General features: G+C 39.6%; 1 protein-coding gene and 1 long non-coding RNA gene across 3 annotated transcripts in view; one reads left to right on the top strand and one right to left on the bottom strand.

The window, feature by feature from the left end:
- Window positions 1–456: 456 nt before the first annotated feature.
- Window positions 457–18,781, bottom strand: part of cylda (cylindromatosis (turban tumor syndrome), a) — a 61,455-nt gene continuing 43,130 nt past the window's right edge. For both annotated transcript variants that reach the window (XM_034186122.1, XM_034186128.1), the window contains 10 exons: window positions 17,065–17,230; window positions 15,804–15,945; window positions 15,472–15,594; window positions 14,484–14,575; window positions 14,283–14,349; window positions 12,934–13,066; window positions 8,209–8,317; window positions 7,910–8,028; window positions 7,419–7,635; window positions 457–3,003 (listed from right to left, as the gene is read on the bottom strand). In XM_034186122.1, the coding sequence (XP_034042013.1) occupies window positions 2,819–3,003; window positions 7,419–7,635; window positions 7,910–8,028; window positions 8,209–8,317; window positions 12,934–13,066; window positions 14,283–14,349; window positions 14,484–14,575; window positions 15,472–15,594; window positions 15,804–15,945; window positions 17,065–17,230 (1,353 nt within the window). In that variant the 3' untranslated portion in view covers window positions 457–2,818. The remainder of the gene's footprint in view (window positions 3,004–7,418; window positions 7,636–7,909; window positions 8,029–8,208; window positions 8,318–12,933; window positions 13,067–14,282; window positions 14,350–14,483; window positions 14,576–15,471; window positions 15,595–15,803; window positions 15,946–17,064; window positions 17,231–18,781) is intronic.
- LOC117524376 lies at window positions 3,577–5,307 on the top strand. Its single transcript, XR_004564757.1, has 2 exons — window positions 3,577–3,709; window positions 4,356–5,307. It is a non-coding gene; the product is annotated as an uncharacterized LOC117524376 (long non-coding RNA).

The following is an 18,781-nucleotide window of genomic DNA, read 5'->3' as shown; positions in this document are numbered from 1 at the left end:
TGCAGCAGAAAAAATTAAGTTTCAAAGTGTTTAGCCAAACCTATTGTCGCACGCTAATTAAAGCACAAAATATTAAATTTAACTACATTCTATGTGGAAGTTGAGGATTCCATCATTACACAGAATCCAGCTCCTTCTTAATTATACGATGAACCATTCAGCAACTGATGTCAACAAACATCACAAATCTAATTGTGCAGTAAATCACTTGTGCAGTGCAAGAATGATAGTTACTGTGTCTTCTAACCATTTTGTCTTATCAATGTTTCTTGTATTTCAAGAATATGAAACAAAGGGTGTCAAAGCTTAAAACATAAACCCTGTCTGTGATTAACACTCTTGACTGTAATGTTTCTGTCACTGTCCAAAACATAAAAAAAATCACATCACTACAAATGGAGATCAGCCATCCAACTGTGAAACCACAATTCTCAAATTCATTTATAAACCACAGTGTTCCCTTCAAAATGAAATTTATTTCATTAACATTTACAGGAACATCACTGACATTAACTTTCCACCCATTACATACAAGTCTACTGTACAAATGCAACCAAAATAATAAAAGGTCCATCCTCTGTTTTAACACTGCTCTTATGGAGGACGTGTTCCAGTCAGTGACAAGCATTAAGCTTATGCAGTGCAGTAACTGTTCGCACAAAAAGCATCCTGACCTAAATCCCAGTGGCGGGGGAAACAATCACAAAACATTTTGGGTGTTGTCTTCTGGGCTCAATACCTTAGACTCTTTACAACCAAATCCAATGAAGTTGTGATGCCAATGTCAGAAGATTGCAACATCAGAAGGATTTTTAAGTTTATTTATTACAAAAAGAAGAAATTCTGTCTATAAAATCAACAAAGGTATACAATAAATTTTGCAGAGTACATAGAGAACCATACAAAACAGTATTCAATCAACTCTAACAGTTATTCATTTCACACTTTGGACTGGGACCACACAGTGCGTACTCACTGCAGAGTCTATTTAACTCTGCAAAATTTACCGTGCATTAATAGTATATTGTAGCTACTCAACACCGGTATATCACTGGATCACCAATCAAGTATTTTCCCTCTTAAAATACACTTACAGTCAAATGTGCAGAGTTAAAATGACTCTACAGTGAGTACATTCTGTATGGTCCCACTCAAAATGGTGTCATCTCTGTCATAGTATAAAGGAACTCTATTAGAATTGACCAACATGATTTAACACTATAGCAGACACAGATGGAGTTGATTTAACACTGTTTGGAATGGGACCATTATGTACTCACTGCAGAGTCAAAGTTACGGTGTAAAAGCCTGGTGGCTCTTTTCCCCGGCACTCTTTGCAAACTTTGCAGTGGTTCGTTGCAAGAGACGGTGTAAACTGCCATTACAGTGAAAAAGGATAAGCAGTACCTAAAACTTCTCATCAACCCCAGTTTTTCTTAAAAGGTTAATACGTTTGTAAGATTATGAGACTGTAATAAATAAATGCATTTGATCTAAGATTTTACGTCATCTGATGCATGACTGTCACATCTTCATGAGAGGCAGCATGGAAATACTCTGTTCACCCACTGGGAATTAGAACTGCTGTGATGGGTGGAGAAAATAAACATAAAATATAATTTAATCATCAACACACAGAGTAAAAAACTTACAGTAAACTGCATATCAAAATCTTTCCAATCACACTCTTAATTCGTATTACCAAGCCAAACGTTTCCAGTATTTCACCTCTTTGACCCAATGAATGCCCGGTGTGCTCGGCCAACAGGAAGTCTCACAGCGGCCTCCCTTTATGTGTTCATCTGGCATCTACTCCGCATTAGAAAGACCATTTCCCAAATACACAGAGGGGAACCAAATTTGTATTCTGTAACACAGAACTCCGATGTCTCCTGACACATAAATTAACACTCTGTGTGACTTCCAACGGGAGAAAATAAAGGAGCAAAATGCTAATGTTTCCTGAAAGGTCCATTTGGGTGTGGAGTCAAAGTGCAGCACGGGTGGAGCAGGAATGGAGCCAAGTAGTGGAACCTTCCGTTACCTGTGCACTGGTCTGTCTGTTCCTGCAAAACAAACACTGTAAAGATGTTTACAAAGTGGGGAATATGCAAAGTGGGTGACAAAGTGTAGAATACTCCGGTTATAAATGCAACTGTGCAGTAGGCTGACAATTATACTACTGATGTTACTAGCTGCAGAACTTGGTGCTATGAAGAGGATTTTACATGTTTTTAGAGCAGTGTATATTGACTGGATGAGGATGTGCACATTGCATTACTCCCTTAAAGTGGCATCACGAAAAGCTCCCATCTCCTACAGTGATTAAGAACAGCATGACTCCCTTTTTCTTAAGGTAAATGAGGTGGCCAAAAGTCCTCCCTTCTAGTTTCTCTTGTTTTTCTTGGTCATGTTGTGCCAGCCGCAGCAATGTGGGCATACCCTTCCCACCCAGAGCATTTTCTCCTTCCTCCCTTAACAGAGAACGACTCTTCATAAGGCCATTTCTTCATCATTCACCATTAAACGCTCAGCTGTGAGACACAAGGAAGCTACATAGGACGACATAAAGAACACAACACTTCAACTAATGCACAGTGCAAACTGGTTTCTCCCCATCTCCCCCACCGCCCAGCTTCGAGAGATGGACGGACGTTAAGGAGCGCTGGGGTGGAGACGGCTAACTGTGGACAGCGCCCCCTACTGTCAGGCAGCCTTTCTTCCTTCAGTTTATTTTTCATTTTTGGTCTTTATTGGCATCTCCTGCCCTGTTGGTGGGGTTGGTGGGCTGATGAGGCGCAGGGAGAGGCTGAGGGTTTTACTTGTACAGGCTCATTGTAGGGCTCTGGTACATGCACATGTAGGCATCACACAGCAGGCGTCGCGCCTGACCCTGGATGCTCTTTGGATCCAGGGTGTGCAGCTCCTCTGGGGTCATTTTCAGGTAGTCCTCCACCTCCGGACAGGGTGACACCTGGGGGATGTTGAACCCATTCTGCCCTCCTGCAGAGTCACAGTGATGAGGAACAACATAAAACTTGGTGAAGACTAATCACAATGATTTTTTGAGTCCTAGATGACCTGGTTTCCATAATTTTATAAATGCTGATCTGTTCTCTCTTCCCCTGCTACTTAGTTGTACCTGTGTTTTTTTTACCCCTCCAATGGTTTTTCTGTCACTTTCTAGCAAAATGTAAAACCCACAGACAATAAAATACAAAAGATGTTTCAGGGTGCTGATCCACATCCAATTTTTAGTACCTCATCCAAGAAGGTTATGTGATCATCAGCACTGCTGTTTGTGTAAAAGGCAACACTACAAGAACATCTTCAACTTCATTATGGTTGTGAGCAGAATACTTAAGCTCCTGACTGTAAAAGGCAGCGGTGTACTGAACCTACTGATTATGGTTGTGTGTGTGTGTGTGTGTGTGTGTGTGTGTGTGTGTGTGTGTGTGTGTGTGTGTGTGTGTGTGTGTGTGTGTGTGTGTGTGTGTGTGTGTGTGTTGGGCGTCTTTTGCTGTTGATGATGATGATTCAGTAATTTTTTTTTTTTTATTAAATGCAGTGTATTTGAGGTGTACTTTGTGAATGCAGAATGTTCAGCTGTTAAGCAGAAATTGTTTTGTGTCACATGTATGATTGTGTTTATTTACTGTTATAGGAATAAAGTCGTTTGAGCCCCTGATTATTTTCTGACTAAATCGTGGTTCACACGGGCAGATTTTCAAACTGTCTGTAGATTTCCAATACCTGAGAGACCACACGTGGAGATAAAAATCATAGATCTAACAGGTTTGGTCGTACAGTGTGTGGTGTGCAGCCACATGATAAAGACAACACACCACACACTAACAGATTTCACACAGGAACATTCCCAGGTCAGACAGGAAATCTTGCAAAATCTATCGAGATTAAACGTGACTTCAGAGTAAAGAAACATGGTGGACGAGGAAGACGCAACGGAGACAAGTTTGCGGACTATTTCTAACAGAGAAAAAAATGATGCAAAAAGAAAAAGAAAAGGCATTGTTTAAAGCAGTGGAGACAGTGCAGCCAACTTTCTGGTGCGCCATAACAGCTGTTTTGATTTTGGATTCCGCTCCGTACGTACGTCACCTCGCTTTCTGATGATATCAGGCCAAGACAATCCAACATGTTGAATATCCCTGATTTGCGATCTGAGCGCTCCTGATGTCCTTCCAAGCAGACTACACCACTCTTAACACACCACACACGGCAGGAAGATTATCTTTAGCGTCATCACAATAGTTGGGGCATCCTTAAGACTGTCGGAAGGAGAAGATCGGGTCCGATATCAGCCTAATTATCTTGCTGTGTGAACCAGGCATAAGTGACTTACTCACTGCGCCACATAACCACTGAGCCATATAGGAGTCTGCATCCTTACGCAGTGTGCACTGTTCATATTCATTTGTGTGTCTTTGGGGTGGCATTATGTTTATATTTGGGGTGGGGGTTAAAAGTACGAACATTCTTACACAGTCACCGCATTTAATGAAACCTGGCAGAGAGGTGGAGCATAGGTCAACAAAGGACCCATTCAACTTTGGTGTGGATTGGGATCAAAGAGCAGAGATAAGAACAAAATGCCAGGAACATGGTCAAAAATTACTGGATCAATGGTCAATTATCAGCATGAAAGGTAGATTCAGATCAAAGGTAAGCAAAGACAAATAAGGATCAAAAAGCAGCAACTATCACCAAAGATCAGGATCAAAGATCAACAATAATGACAAAACATGAGGAACATGATCTCAGCTTAGCAATCAAGATCACTGTTCAGTCATCACTAAAAAAGGTCAAGATTTAATCAAAGGTAGGTAAACAGAAACAAGGATCAAAGAACAGTGATCATAATCAAAGGCCAGGGTATGGATCAAAGATCTGAGACAAAAATAAAAGAAATCAGGAACACAATCAAAACTTAGTAATCAAGATTAATGGTCAACAATCACTATGAAAGGTCAAGATTTGGATCAAAGGTTTCAATTAATTTTTCAATTTATTTTTATTTGTATAGTGCCAAATCACAACAAAGCTGGCTGAAGGCGCTTCACGTGAGTAAAGTCTAATCTCACCAAACCCCTTCAGTAAGCACACAAGCAACAGCGGCAAGGAAAACTCCCTCTGGTGATAATGAGGAAGAAACCTCAAGCAGACTGGACTCAGAAGGGTGACCCACTGCTTAGGCCATTCTAACATTTACAAGGCTTTTACAGATTGTACAAAAGTTTGTTTACATACAGACGAGCAACAAAAACAGAGTCCTGAATTGAAAATATAGTAGAGTCCAACTTGGGCCTCTAATATATAATGTCCAGCACTGGTAGGCTTCAGGCCAGGACCTCCGGTCAGTCATGGAACAGGCGTGGCAAAGGTAAGCAATGAAAAACAAAAGTTAGCACTGAGCAAAGGTGAGGATCCAAGACCAGAGATAAGCATCTAAAGTGAAGACCATGATCAAAAATTAACATTCAGGGTCAAAATTCAGCAATCTGGCTAAAATACAAGTGACAAGAAGTTAATTCAACAGGATCAAAGGTGAGTAATCAGCATCAAAGATTGGGAGCAAAGGTCAACAAACATGATCAAAACTCCAATCAGCTCAAAGCTGAGTGATAAATATCAAAGTTGAACTATAAGCATCAAAGATCAGCAGTCAGAACAGTTGGAGGTATGTGCTCTTCCAAATGCCATTGTAGCTGTATTTATATAACTCAACAATTTGTTTCAGAAATTCTCTGGTGTGATACCAAGCATACAGTCATCATATATGACAATCACATAGCAGCCATTAGGCCCTCAATTTTCATGTGTTCACTACTGCATCCATGTCCACATGAACCACATCACATCAATTCACTTCCGATCTTGCAACATAATTTGATCTATATACCACAAATACAGGTCACCATTTATACTCCCCACCCCCCAGCACAAATAAAGTTCTCTGTATAATTGGGTTTATAGGTTTTTTTAAACTAAACTCATCTTTCTGCAGCACCATATTTTCCAGAGTATAAGTCGCACCGGAGTACAAGACACACCTGTCAAAAAAATGCCTCTTCAAGAGGAAAAAACATATATAAGTCACACCGGACTATACGTTCCTGTGTTAATTTGGGATTTTTTGTGCATTGTTGTTGTGTATTTTTTATTGCTAGCATTTATTCTTTTATTAATTTAGCAGGCCAAGTGGTTAGTGCACTTGGTTTCATTGCAGAAGGTTCCAGGTTCGAACCCCACCCCTGCCACATTTCTCCATTTAATAGGGAGTTGCGTCAGGAAGGGCATCCGGCATAAAACCTTTGCCAATTCAACATGCAGATCCACCTTGGATTTGCTGTGGTGACACCGAGTGCAAACAAGGGACTTTTTTTTTTATTTTGTTTAGTGCTTAGAGTCTTGGAAAAGCTCCACATAAATAGTTATTATAATTACTATTATTAATAATAAACTTGTGAATTTTTGGCATATAAGTCGCACTGGAGTATAAGTCGGAGGGCCTACCAAACTAGTAAAAAAAAAAAAGGCAACTTACACTCTGGAAAATATGGTAACTTGCAGCACCATGTACTGGAATCGTGACACTGCAATTCTGCATTAATTACATAGAGTTTGATGAAGTTTCCCAGCTTTCTTACTTACGTACTCATCTCAAATATTTATTTTTTATGCATTTATGAAGGCTTATGAAGGTACACAGTAAAAAAAAAAAAAAAAAAAAAAAAACAGCATACTAACTCCACATGTTCGAGAAGGCGTAGGAAGAAGCATTTATGTAATCCTCCCGCTTCTCCACTGGTCAGGTAGAATTAATATGTTTGACCATTATGATCCTTGACTGCTTTTTATTCATGGTCACTGCAGACAGCGGCAGTGGGACAACCTACTGAATAAAAAAGATTAGCTCTACATCTAAAATATTACGCAATCAGAGAAATGCACAAAGCTTCACTCTGAATGATTCTTCACTTACAAAAAAGCAATGCTCTGATAAGGGATCTTCACCAAAACATCAAAAAGATTGTAAATTGAGACTGTATTTCATATCTTACAATTTAACTAAATGATTGTCCAAATTTCCCTGATTTTTTGCACTGGTATTCCACTTAAAAATGTAAAAGTAAGTCCCTTCGGCTGCTCCCTTGTTTGCAATCTGAGATGGATCTGCATGTTGAATTGGCACAAACTTTACACCGGATGCCCTTCCTGATGCAACTCCACATTACATGGAGAAATATGGCAGGGGTGGGGTTTGAACCATGAACCTTCCGCACTGAAACCAAGTGCCACCACCCCTGCCATTCGACTTAAAAATGATTTTTTTTTAAATATCTGTTTTCTGCCACAGCTTCACTGGAAAACAACTTCAAAAGGAGTTATGAGCCTACCATCACGGTCAGCCATGCTGTCAAAGAAGAGCCAGGCCGAATCTGCGTTGCCGTACTTGACGAAGGCCACATAGTGACTGGTTTCAATACACAGCACAGCAAACAGCTCCATCCGCTGGCGGGGGAAGTGTCCCTGACGGCCCATGCCTTCTTGGAGCTCCTTGGGGACAGACAGTTTGCCGTGCCGATGTGCTTTCCTCCTCGGGTGGAGGTGAACCTAATTCAGTGCACGCAGACACAAACCATCAAACTGACTGATTCACTTTCAGGTTTGTTATTTACAGCTCATAAAGATTACAAATAAAACAAAATATGTGCATCTGATACAATTTTAACCCATTAATCATATTTTACTAAATCCCATTGGTAAAAGCAGGAGATGCAACAGGAGCCACAGCACAATTCTTATGGATTTGGCGCCACCCAATGGATCACACTGACATATGCTTTACTAGTTCTACTGGTGTGATAGGAAATGTCCTGTTGTTTACCTGGGTATTGCACTTTTCGCAGAACTGTTTTATTTTGCCTGCGGTGATGTCACCATCCTCATAACAATCGCGGCACTCATAGAGAGCCAGGCCACTACAGATTCGACACTCCCTTGGAGCTGGTGGGGGGGGGTAGTGAAATAAAATAAAACATGGCTTTATTCTACAGAGGCTCGGTTCTTTAAATGTTGAAAATGCTTTGGAAATTTTATTTACAAATGTGAGAGCATTTTACTAAGCCACCACTGACCAACACAAACACATCGCCACACTGGAAAAAATGACAGTCTGCAACTCACTGTCTTCAAGGAGGTCTGTGATATCCAACTCCAGCGAGGGGAAAATCTTGTTGAACATTTTGAAGTCCTTGCCAAAGCGGGGCATCTGGATGATAAGGCAGGAGGGAGCCTGGGAGCCAGTAAAAACAAAAGGGAAAGCTTATGGAGTTATCAACAAAGCAGCGTGGACATAACATATCAGCAAACAGCGTTCACAGGAACTCAAAACTGAGGACAAAGCACCGGCTGTAAAGTGCCCTCAGAGGGTACCTGATATCCATCTCATGAAGGCTTAAAACAACTAAAATACACAGAAGTGACTATCTGCAAAGACTGATTACCTCCACCAAACAACAGATAAGTGCAGCAGTTGATGCATCCTTTCTGTTTGAAGACACTAAAGGCTCATTTATGCTCAACGGTAACACAGGGACAGACTAAGCCTTCTATCCACACTCCGTGTACATTTCGTCCATATTTATGTCCGTTTTCTGAGCAACACACACACACACGCACACACATATATATGCTGCTCAGTTTCGTCAAAATGTGAAAGCTTTCAGAAAATGGACAAATATGGACATAAATACATAAAGGGCTGTCAAAATAACACATTAATTTAGATAGATTAATTAATTAATTAATTACAGCACCTATAACACATTCATTTTTAAAATCTTCACACTTTGATTCTTTTTGTGTTGATATCACCGACATGGTCTATAAATAAAGTGTGTATTCTGAGAGGAATAACCGGTCTGGGTGTTTTTGCACGGTTTAACAACAGCATCAGACCAGACGTTTTTTTCTTTTCTTTTATAACACCAAGGAAAAATACCACTATCAGCACATCTACAGCTCATAGATGATCTTGATCTTGTTCTCTGATGTGAGGAATGCTTCCTGCTACTCAGTGACAGATGTAGGTGGAATATTTGTTAAATACTTGTCATACCAAAGTAACTTGCTTTAATAACTGTCATTGTTATAGGTCAAATGTGAAATGCTTTGTGTGTGTAAACTGGGTTCATGCAGCTGGTTCAGCTTTAACAGTCTTTAATTAAACACCTACATGGAGAGCTTAAGACAGTTTTAAAACAGTCAAAAAATGTTTGATTCATGGTGTTTTTCCATCCAGATTTTAATGGTCAATGGGCAGATTTAAAAATGAAACAGTCTTGTATCCAACAAGATAAATGGGTCATATTGTGGAAAATCAGTTTTCCATTTTCAAGTGCTTGATATTTAATGTTCAGCATCTCCAAGGTCCCACATTTCTATGAGTATTTTTAGAGATATTCTCCTGATTTAAGGGGAATTTATATCACAGCTTAACACCTATGTGACATATGTAACAGAAATAACCTCTATTTTACCTCAGATTATGAAAAGCTTCCCCAAACTGCCCCCCCAACACACACACACGCACTTTCTCAATAACCCATGATTACATCTGTATTGCAAAATAACTACAAAAAAAAAATTCTGACATCCAAAGTGCAAATTGCTACATCACACTCTCTGCCACTGTAATTAAGTGATAAAGATATTCCAAAACACATGCTGTAGTACAGCAATAAATAATGCTCAATATGTTCATGATCCCCTATTTTTGCTATGTTCATAGACTGCACAGTTTAGTTTTATACATTACAATATCTCTGTAATTGTTGATAGGAGTGATTTTTTTTTTCTCTTCATTGTTTCTGCAAGCCTGTGCATGTGTTTTGTGATTTCAGGGGTGATGTTAAAAAAAAAAAAAAAAAATTATACATGCGATTAAAGGCAATTAATTTAGATTAATTAATGGCAAACCTTGTAATTAATTGGACACATTTTTTTAATCGCCTAACAGCATACTACTATAAGCAACAGCATGGTCATGTCCCAAGGTTGTTGAAATGAAATATGTCTACCTGGTGGACATTCACCTTTAATGCAGGTACGACAGAATTTCGCCAAGACCTCAAGTATACTTATAATATCTCTAATAATATCTATCACACAGACCACCTCTGTGTACACTGCTGCCGACTCTTTTGTTTCTTTTGCAGCAGAAATATTACGACTTATTCAACATTTCAGTATTTGATGTCAGAAACGTTCAACACAGTCTGTCATGCCCTCTCATCGATATTTTTCTTGATGTCCATGCTGACGTAAATGACATATGGAAGGAGGTTTGTGGGCTGCGACAGTTAAACCATATGAAATGCACAAACAGTTCTACAGAGGGAAATGGAGTATTTATGGATAAGAATTTAATTTTTTAGAGCTGGTGTTTGGGTCAAGTAAGAGTTGAGCAAATTTTAATGATGATCTGCTGCAAACCTTTCTGTTTTTATAGGTTTCTTCTTCCATTTGAGAGATTCTACAGCACCCTTCTGTTGTGATGTCAAGACCATAAATACACACAAAATAAACTGGAGTCTCTTGCCAATGTTTGCTGGCTTAAAAAAAACACAGAATGATTAACAATGATCAAAACTACCCATAGCTACAGCTATCAAAGAGAAAAATAAAGTGACAAAAGATATTTTGCTAAATATTTAATACTAACATGATCTGACGAATAAAAATTGCATTAAATTTTATTGCAATTATTAAAAGAAGGTAACTCAGTGGGATTAGGTATTGGGCTATTTCGAGATGAGCAACCTCACAAACGTTGCATGTTCCTATAAATAAACAAGTCACTTTAGATAACAGTGGTACTACTGATGGTATTATAACATTCAAAACTGGGCCAAGTTTCATAAAGCAGTCTAATCTTCTAGTCTACTAAACTTACTTAGCCAACTATGGTTAGTTGCCCAACATTAGCCATCTAATCTCCATTTCACATAGACGCCTTAACTTGTAGATTAGCCGTCTTACGTTAGTCGATGATTTTCACAGGCACAGCGGCCTCGTGAGTGCAGTTGCCAAGAAACACCTCCAATGTGAGAGAGCTTGGCTCACTTCTGGGTTGGTCATTGTCACGAACTATCCAGTCTTTGTTTCATTAACTGGCTTTATTAACAGACACATACAAACTGCAGAACAACGTGCTTAGGTCTTAGCCTAGCAATTCTTCTTCTACGTACTACAGCAGTTCTCTCAAGCCTTTTTGTGCACACAACCCTGCTCAGTGTTACAGTGACGCCCGGTGGCTTATGTGAGAACTGTCACAAACACATCACATGACAGTCGTCTGCTGCAACCATGGCCAAAAGTGGAGGAAGCTCTCCTTTTGGAGGAATACGAGTGATGAAGGGGTGCGCCCGAGTGTTCCATCAACAGTAGAAAGTGCTTAGTCTTTCACTTTACCTGACTAAAGTTTTCAGCCTGGTACAAAGGAGGCTAATCTTATTTTAGTCGACAAAACGTCAGCGTCTTACCTCAAAAATGGCAGCTATCATGTACTCAAGCACCCCTATGTTGCTCGTATTTCTTCAAAAGGAGAGCATCCTCAGCTTTTGACCATGTTTGTAGCAGATGACTGTTATGTGATGTGTCTTTGTGACAGTTCTCAATTATCCACTGGGTGTTGCTGTTACACTGTGTGCACAAAAAGCTTGACAGAAGTGTAGAAGAAGAAACTGAAAAGCGAAACTGCTAGGCTAACTGCTAAGCATGTCATTCTGCTGTTCATATGAGTAGGTAAATATTAATAAAGCCAGTTAACGAAACAAAGGCAGGATAGTTCATGCCAGTGACCAACCCAGAAGTAAACAAAACTGTCGTGCATTGGAGCCGTCTCTTGGCAACGACACGCGTGAGGCTGTTATGCCCGTGAAAACCGTTGACAAACATAAGATGGCCAATCTACAAGTTTACTGTCAATGAGAAATGGTGATTAGACGCATAGTGTTGGGCTGTAGTCGATTAAGTAAGTTTAGTAGACTGAAAGATTAGACTGCTTCATGAAACCGGGCGCTGGTGTTTTGTTAATTGACTAGTTATGAATGTTCTTGACAAATTACTGATAGGTTTGTTAATTCAACTACTTTATGGATGAGCTAATATTAGCATCACTCACAGAATGAACAAGCAAACAATCGTGTCACACACACTGATATGAGGAGCTAAATGGTAAATGGACTGCATTTATATAGCGCTTTTCCATCTGCGTCAGACGCTCAAAGCGCTTTACAATTATGCCTCACATTTACCCCGATGTCAGGGTGCTGCCATACAAGGTGCTCACTACACACCGGGAGCAATAGAGGATTAAAGGCCTTGCCCAAGGGCCCTTAGTGATTTTCCAGTCAGGCGGGGGATCTTCTGGACTCAAGCCCAACACCTTAACCACTAGACCAGCTGATGGAGCTGATGGAGATATTTGTTTACATATTTAAAAAAAAGAAATGATAACTTAAGTTGAAGACTCAACTGACCTGAAGCTACCTTTTGCGACTCTTCAGCAGTTGTTGGTGATTTAAACTCAGCTACTTTGTTCTGAGGCACAAATGGCCAACCCCAAAAGTCTTTGTGGAGATGAGAGTAATCACTCCGCTGCTTTTAACGACTGTTACTCCATTTACACCTGGCATTAAGATTGGATTGTACAAAGTGCCCAAAATGCACTGAAGATGGATTATGTTCCAAAGAGCAGCTTTCAGTCCACATATATCTAATGTTGGTAGTACCAAATAGTCATTGTGACCCCCCCCCGGCCAAAAAAAAAACCCATGACCCTGTTAAAGTTAACCAGAATATATTTTATTTATTGATTGATTTTTTTAAGAGTTCAAATGAAATCACCTCTGCAAACTTGAGGTCACTGTTGATGAAGGACCACTCGAGGAGCTGTTGGATGGTAGGAACTCCAACCTTGTCCTTCTTATCCATGAAGATCTGGTAAAAATAACAGTCTTGGACCTTTTGTCCTGCTGATCTGCACAGGAAGAGTAAACGTTTCACGCTTTCTATTCTCACAGGAAAAAAGCCACTTAAAATAATCTAAAAAGCAGATAAATGTTCAAATATCAGAAAGATTTTCCTTCATATCAAGTAAAGCCCTGGCAAAAATCATGGAATCACTTCATGTAGTCAGCCACAAACACCATTTTTTTTAATGGCATAACATTCTGGCTCTGTGAAACAGGCTTTGAACAAATAAAACAAAATTTAATTATTGGCATACCTTAACCAGAAGAAGTAGAGGAAAAAATGATTATGGAATCAATGAATGTTGAGAAAACAATTATGGAATCAAATGGACAAATTCTAAAAAATTTAAATCAGTATGCAAAGGAGTGCCTACCAGGCTGAACAAGCTATTGGTCTTAGAAAATTGAAAGGAAATGTGGCCCCAAGAAGAGAGTTGCCAACTGAAAACAATGCAAAGCATCACAGTAGAAAATGCTAAAGTATATGATTTTAAAAATACAAAATGCACAAAATAAATGGGCAGAAATAAAAGTCAAAATTTGTGACAGTACTGCAGTCAATTGCCCGTCCCCACCACCAGCTAGAAGAAAGCAACATCACAGGGGCTGAAGCAAAGCAGTCACAGAGTGTGGATGACCTGATGAAAGTATTATTTGCTGATCTGCATTGGACAAGAAGCTGATACTGGAACTTTTGTCTGGTGCTGTTCTGATGGAACACATATAAGATGAGTGCTTGACTCTCAATTATGATATGGGTTGCAGGGGACATGGCAACCATTACCTCAACACTCAATACATAGTGAGGCAGTGACATTTTGGACACTTTTCCTGTTCCATCAAAAGGAAATTTGCTGGGTGATGATGAATTCAGATGTCAGGATGATAATGTATCTTTTAATGTATCTTATCACAGAGCAAAGAGTGTTAAAGCTTTTCTTCAGGAAAGGGATCTCAACCCAATTTTAAATTTGGGGTTGAAATAAAAAATAAATAAAAAAATTAAAAATGGGTCTCTGACAAGGCTCTGTCCTGCTACTCCAAACTGCTACACCAAATATAACGCCCTGCAATAGGCTGCCGTCCTGTCCAGGGTGCACTCTGCCTCATGCCCTATGACAACTGGGATGACCACCAGCCCCACCATGACCCTTAATCGGAGTACGCAAGTATAGAAAATAATGGATAATATTAATAATAATGCCACAGCAGCCAACTTGCCTTAACTTGAGTAATGGGTCCACCCTCAGTATGTGATGAAAAAGGATATTGAGAAATTCCTCAGGATCTGGAGTAGAAGATGTGCGCAAGTGAGATTGGAAAAGCATCAAAGTAAGATACTGAAACACTAACATATGGTCAAATGAACAACAATTTAAGAGTAATACCCAGACTGACAAACACAATGTTTCATTGACTTACCTTTTTCTTCAGAGGTAAATCCGGAAGCAGCCTCCACCTTCTCCAGGATCCTTCTAAGCTTCATCACTTTAGTAGCACACACATACCCATGTCTGAAGGACAGAGAGCAAGCAGTCACAAGCTAATTCATTAGTCACATCTGTCAGTGAAGTTAACATTGACATTAGGTGTCTCCCAGTTGGACACACGCTAAAATCCTCCAAAGGAAAATGGATCCTAATTAGATGTCATAATCACTCGACTGGGTCCTTTTAACACTGAGGGGTAACACTTCTAATCTTGTCTCATTCCAGATGTTAGAGTTCCTCATTCAGTCTGTAAGAATGAGTGCAGCTGCCTCTTATGACCACTACCCACAATTCACAAATACAAATGAGGCTGTGAATGCAAATCAACTGGCAAGTTGAAGGGTTTGTCTTACGGCTCAGCTCCCACTTCAATATAGCAGGATATTGCAAAAGCTACGTACACTAATCTACATGTATGGCCCACACTTGATTTGTTCCCCAGTCTTTGTCAAGATATTTGATGTCCTTCACTTGGCACGGCAAGTGGGACAAATCCCCAGTTTATTATAGCTTCATGTACAGAGGTGCTGATGCTTATCTCAAGCGCTTCACAGTGAGCTGCATAATGCCACAGTTAGGTCTCATGTTCTGAAGCCATCAGAATGACATCATTATTATAAGACATTTCATAGCTTTTCATTATTTCAGTTTTACACAGGACTCCGCCATCCAAGTGTAAGTTCATGTCACTGTCTGTCACACTCTATTCCTCACTTGAGATTAGTTTGTCTTGAGAAACACTATCAAGGGCTGATGCCCTCTAAGAGCATAGACTGCAGGTTCACGGGGACACACAAACATGACTCTTGGAGAGCAGACCAATTACTCAAACCCTTTCATGATTAAGGATCAAAAACTGAGGGGACACTGACTTTGCAAAACCCTAGGTTTGGTCTACACTCTGAGAGGTACAGACTTACATGCGCAGTGGATTCACTATCTCTGTACGTAACAGCTCTTGGGTCTCTCTGTAATACTCCACATCAGTCTTTGAGCGTGGCCTCAAGAGAACTGTGTCCAGTACTGAGCTAAATGCAAAAAGACTGGTGCACAATACATGACTGTTAAACTAAATCAATACAGGACAAATATAAACAAGGTTTCTTATATTTACAAACTTTAGTCACATTTAAAGCTACCAAAATTTAACATTTAATAATCTATTATAGTACACATATCAAATAAATGTTTCATGTCTGGTTATAATGTAAAATGGCATACTCTGTACTTGATTGCAAACAACAACACTGACCAGAAGAGGGTTGAATCTAGGTAGCAGGAGTTGTAGTGGCCCTGAATGCCTTTCTTTTTTCCCACCATGACATCCAAACCATCATGTTCTGTGCGGGGAGGAGTGTTCTCATGTACCACCTCACTCAGGTAACCCCCAAATGCTGAATGAACACATATGCAGAGAATAAATGTAACATTCATTTTGGGGAGTTATTGTTAAGCCTTTCAGGAGCTGTATTAACTAAATACCTTAAAAATAAAATGATTTCTTAACCAGCTTGAGGAACATGAAAAATATTTCATGGGTAGAAAAAGTTATGGTATTTTCAAGGGCTATAAGTTTCAGGTTTTTTTTTTTTTTTACTAGTTTGGGAGGGCCTGTGACTTATATTCCAAATGACAGATAATGTATATGGAAAAATACTGCTTTGTCATCTATGGCCACAAGACAGCAACATCTCCACACACATGACAAGGTGCTCCTGTATACTGAATAAGGAACTGAGTTGCAATCCAGAGCAAAGGGTGGCAGTAATGCACCATTAAGCTGGATGCCATATAACAAGAAAAAGATCTGAAAGAGAAATACAGTCTGTGTTTTAGAGAAAGAGTAAAGTTAAACTATTAAGAGGAAATATAACTTTCATACTGTTCGGCACAGCACCTCTTTGTTCTGTCTGAGACAACAAGGACGGCAATGGCAGGTCAGAAATCCAAATCTAAGGTAAGTGTTTGGATCATAAATAATAATGCTGTGAGTTTTCAAAATTTTAGTTACATAGCACTTTTACCTCACTTGCAATTTTCTGTTCAGTGGTAACAGGAAGCATTTTACTTGCATTTTGTGCCTCATACAGTAACATTACCTCGTTAGCTTTTGAATGCTACCACAGCGTTTGTTATAAATAATGTATTGAGTTTTCTAACTTTTAATTTAGATTTACCTCATCCATGATTGTCTATCCGTTAGTCAAAAGAAGTAGTTTACTCAAGTCCTTTGTGCCTCGTACAATGACATTAATTAGCTCGCTAGCTTCTGATTACAAATACGGTTTTTGGATTATGAAAAAATAATGTGCCAATTAAATTCATTTTGCTTCATGTTCCCTTATAAAATGAATGGCTTGTATTCTGAGCTTTAATAGTAAATCTTAGCAGCAAATGTTAGCTATTAAAGCTTAGTGCCTGTTAAGAGGTCATCAGGTGGTAAGATGGGGGTTTGTTTGAGAATACTGTTCCACATGTCTATTACTAGCAAAGTGTCACTTCTACTGACTCACCAATGGAGTTGCAACGCTCTATAGGGTTGGAGGAATGGTGCAGGGATGGGAAGCGGGAGTCAGGCCGACAGCACTTGAGCTTCACAAACAGGGCTTTTTTGGGTGGGCAGGTGAAGTAACGCGTACCTTTGAAGGTGCCATCAGTGCAACCAGCACACTCTTCTTCCTAGAACAGAGTCAAGATTTCATTTTTTCATCATTCAGGCTATGAATATGGTATTTAGCAGATGAAAGATAAAAATCTTTAAGTTGCTGCTTACATCTAAAGCAATTGGCTTGTGTAAGTATAGTATCAAAAAATCCAGCTCTGTACCAGAAACTGAAAGTTGTACTTACAGTATAGTATTTCATGTCACACATGTCTACCTGAGCAAAGCAGGAGTACTTTGTACAGAAATGTTCTCTGACTACCATTTCTCACTGACATGATGCAAGGACAATGCAAGACAGCCACAATAACTACAAAGATACTTAGCCCCCAAATTCCCAGTCAAGGAGTGTGTGTCACTGTCACAAGTGCTGTTGTTTATTCTGACATGTATTTTCTCTGAAGCAAGACTTACTAGAAGCTAATACACACAATACAGAACCATAGTTACATTCAGGTAACGTGTTTATCTCCATTAGTTTATCTCCATTCCACTTTCCGAATGTGTCCTCACATACCGCTGTCCTGGTCAAGAGCAGGAGTCTTCACGGACTACAGATCATGTGTAAAAGATGCTGAATAAACCTGGTTGCTCAGAAACACATATATTGTATTTGGGGTTACTACAGCACATCCAGTATTGATTTGCATGTCTTATCCCAGATGCCCTCCATGATGCTATTCCAGGAAAGACCCCATCAGACTTCCTTGGGCATTTTAATAGAAGTATACATATAGTTTGCTGTGCAGTTACATGTGTCTAAGAAGTCTGTCCACCAGTATTTCTAGTGAAAATTTTGTATTATTTAAGTTGTATTCTAGCACTGTTAGCATCAATTAGCAGATATCAATAGATGGGTAGTGTTAAATACACTAAGTGCCACTGTTATTAAGGCAATAAGCTAGTTAGTAGTGTTAAATACACTAATAGTGCCACTGTTATTAAGGCAATAAGCTAGTTATAGCTGTTAATACCCAAGCCAAACCAACCATTATTAAAGCCACCACCCAGTGTGCAAAAATATACATTAATTCATCACACAAATCAAGGTTAACCCTTGTTAGCCTCAGCTCCCATTTTAATTTTGAGATAGCTGGGCATATCCGGGCCTTAATTGGCCCCCTCAGATCACACAGGTCTTGCCTACACTCCAACCCTTTTCCCATTTATGGGTTAGCCAGTAGTTAACTGGAATCAGACACTGCCAAGATAGTGACATCAAAAACCAAGCCACTAGAGCAGGGGTCACCTACCTTGTTCCTGGAGGGCACCTGCCCTGCATGTGTTGTAACTCTCCCTGTTCCATTCCCGCTTTGTGACTTCATCATCAGTCAGTTAGGGAATAACCCTGTTGTGTCTGATGATTTGCGGACGTTTGCAAATTGAGCTTTACTGGTAAAAAGGAGTTTGCGATATTTGCAACCATAATCCAGCATGAATGTCTGCAAATCATCAGACACAAGGGGGTTATTCCCATTGTAAACCATTCCCATTGTTTGCATGGTTTATTTTTCTGTAGGTAATTCGGTCAACGAACCTTACCGTCGAAGCAGCATCACTCCAACAGC

The sequence above is a fragment of the Thalassophryne amazonica genome, chromosome 2 (genome assembly GCF_902500255.1).
Source record: "Thalassophryne amazonica chromosome 2, fThaAma1.1, whole genome shotgun sequence".
Classification (NCBI taxonomy): Eukaryota; Metazoa; Chordata; class Actinopteri; order Batrachoidiformes; family Batrachoididae; genus Thalassophryne; species Thalassophryne amazonica.
Note: the sequence above shows the minus strand (reverse complement) of the source record. Positions and strands in the feature narration are given on the sequence as shown.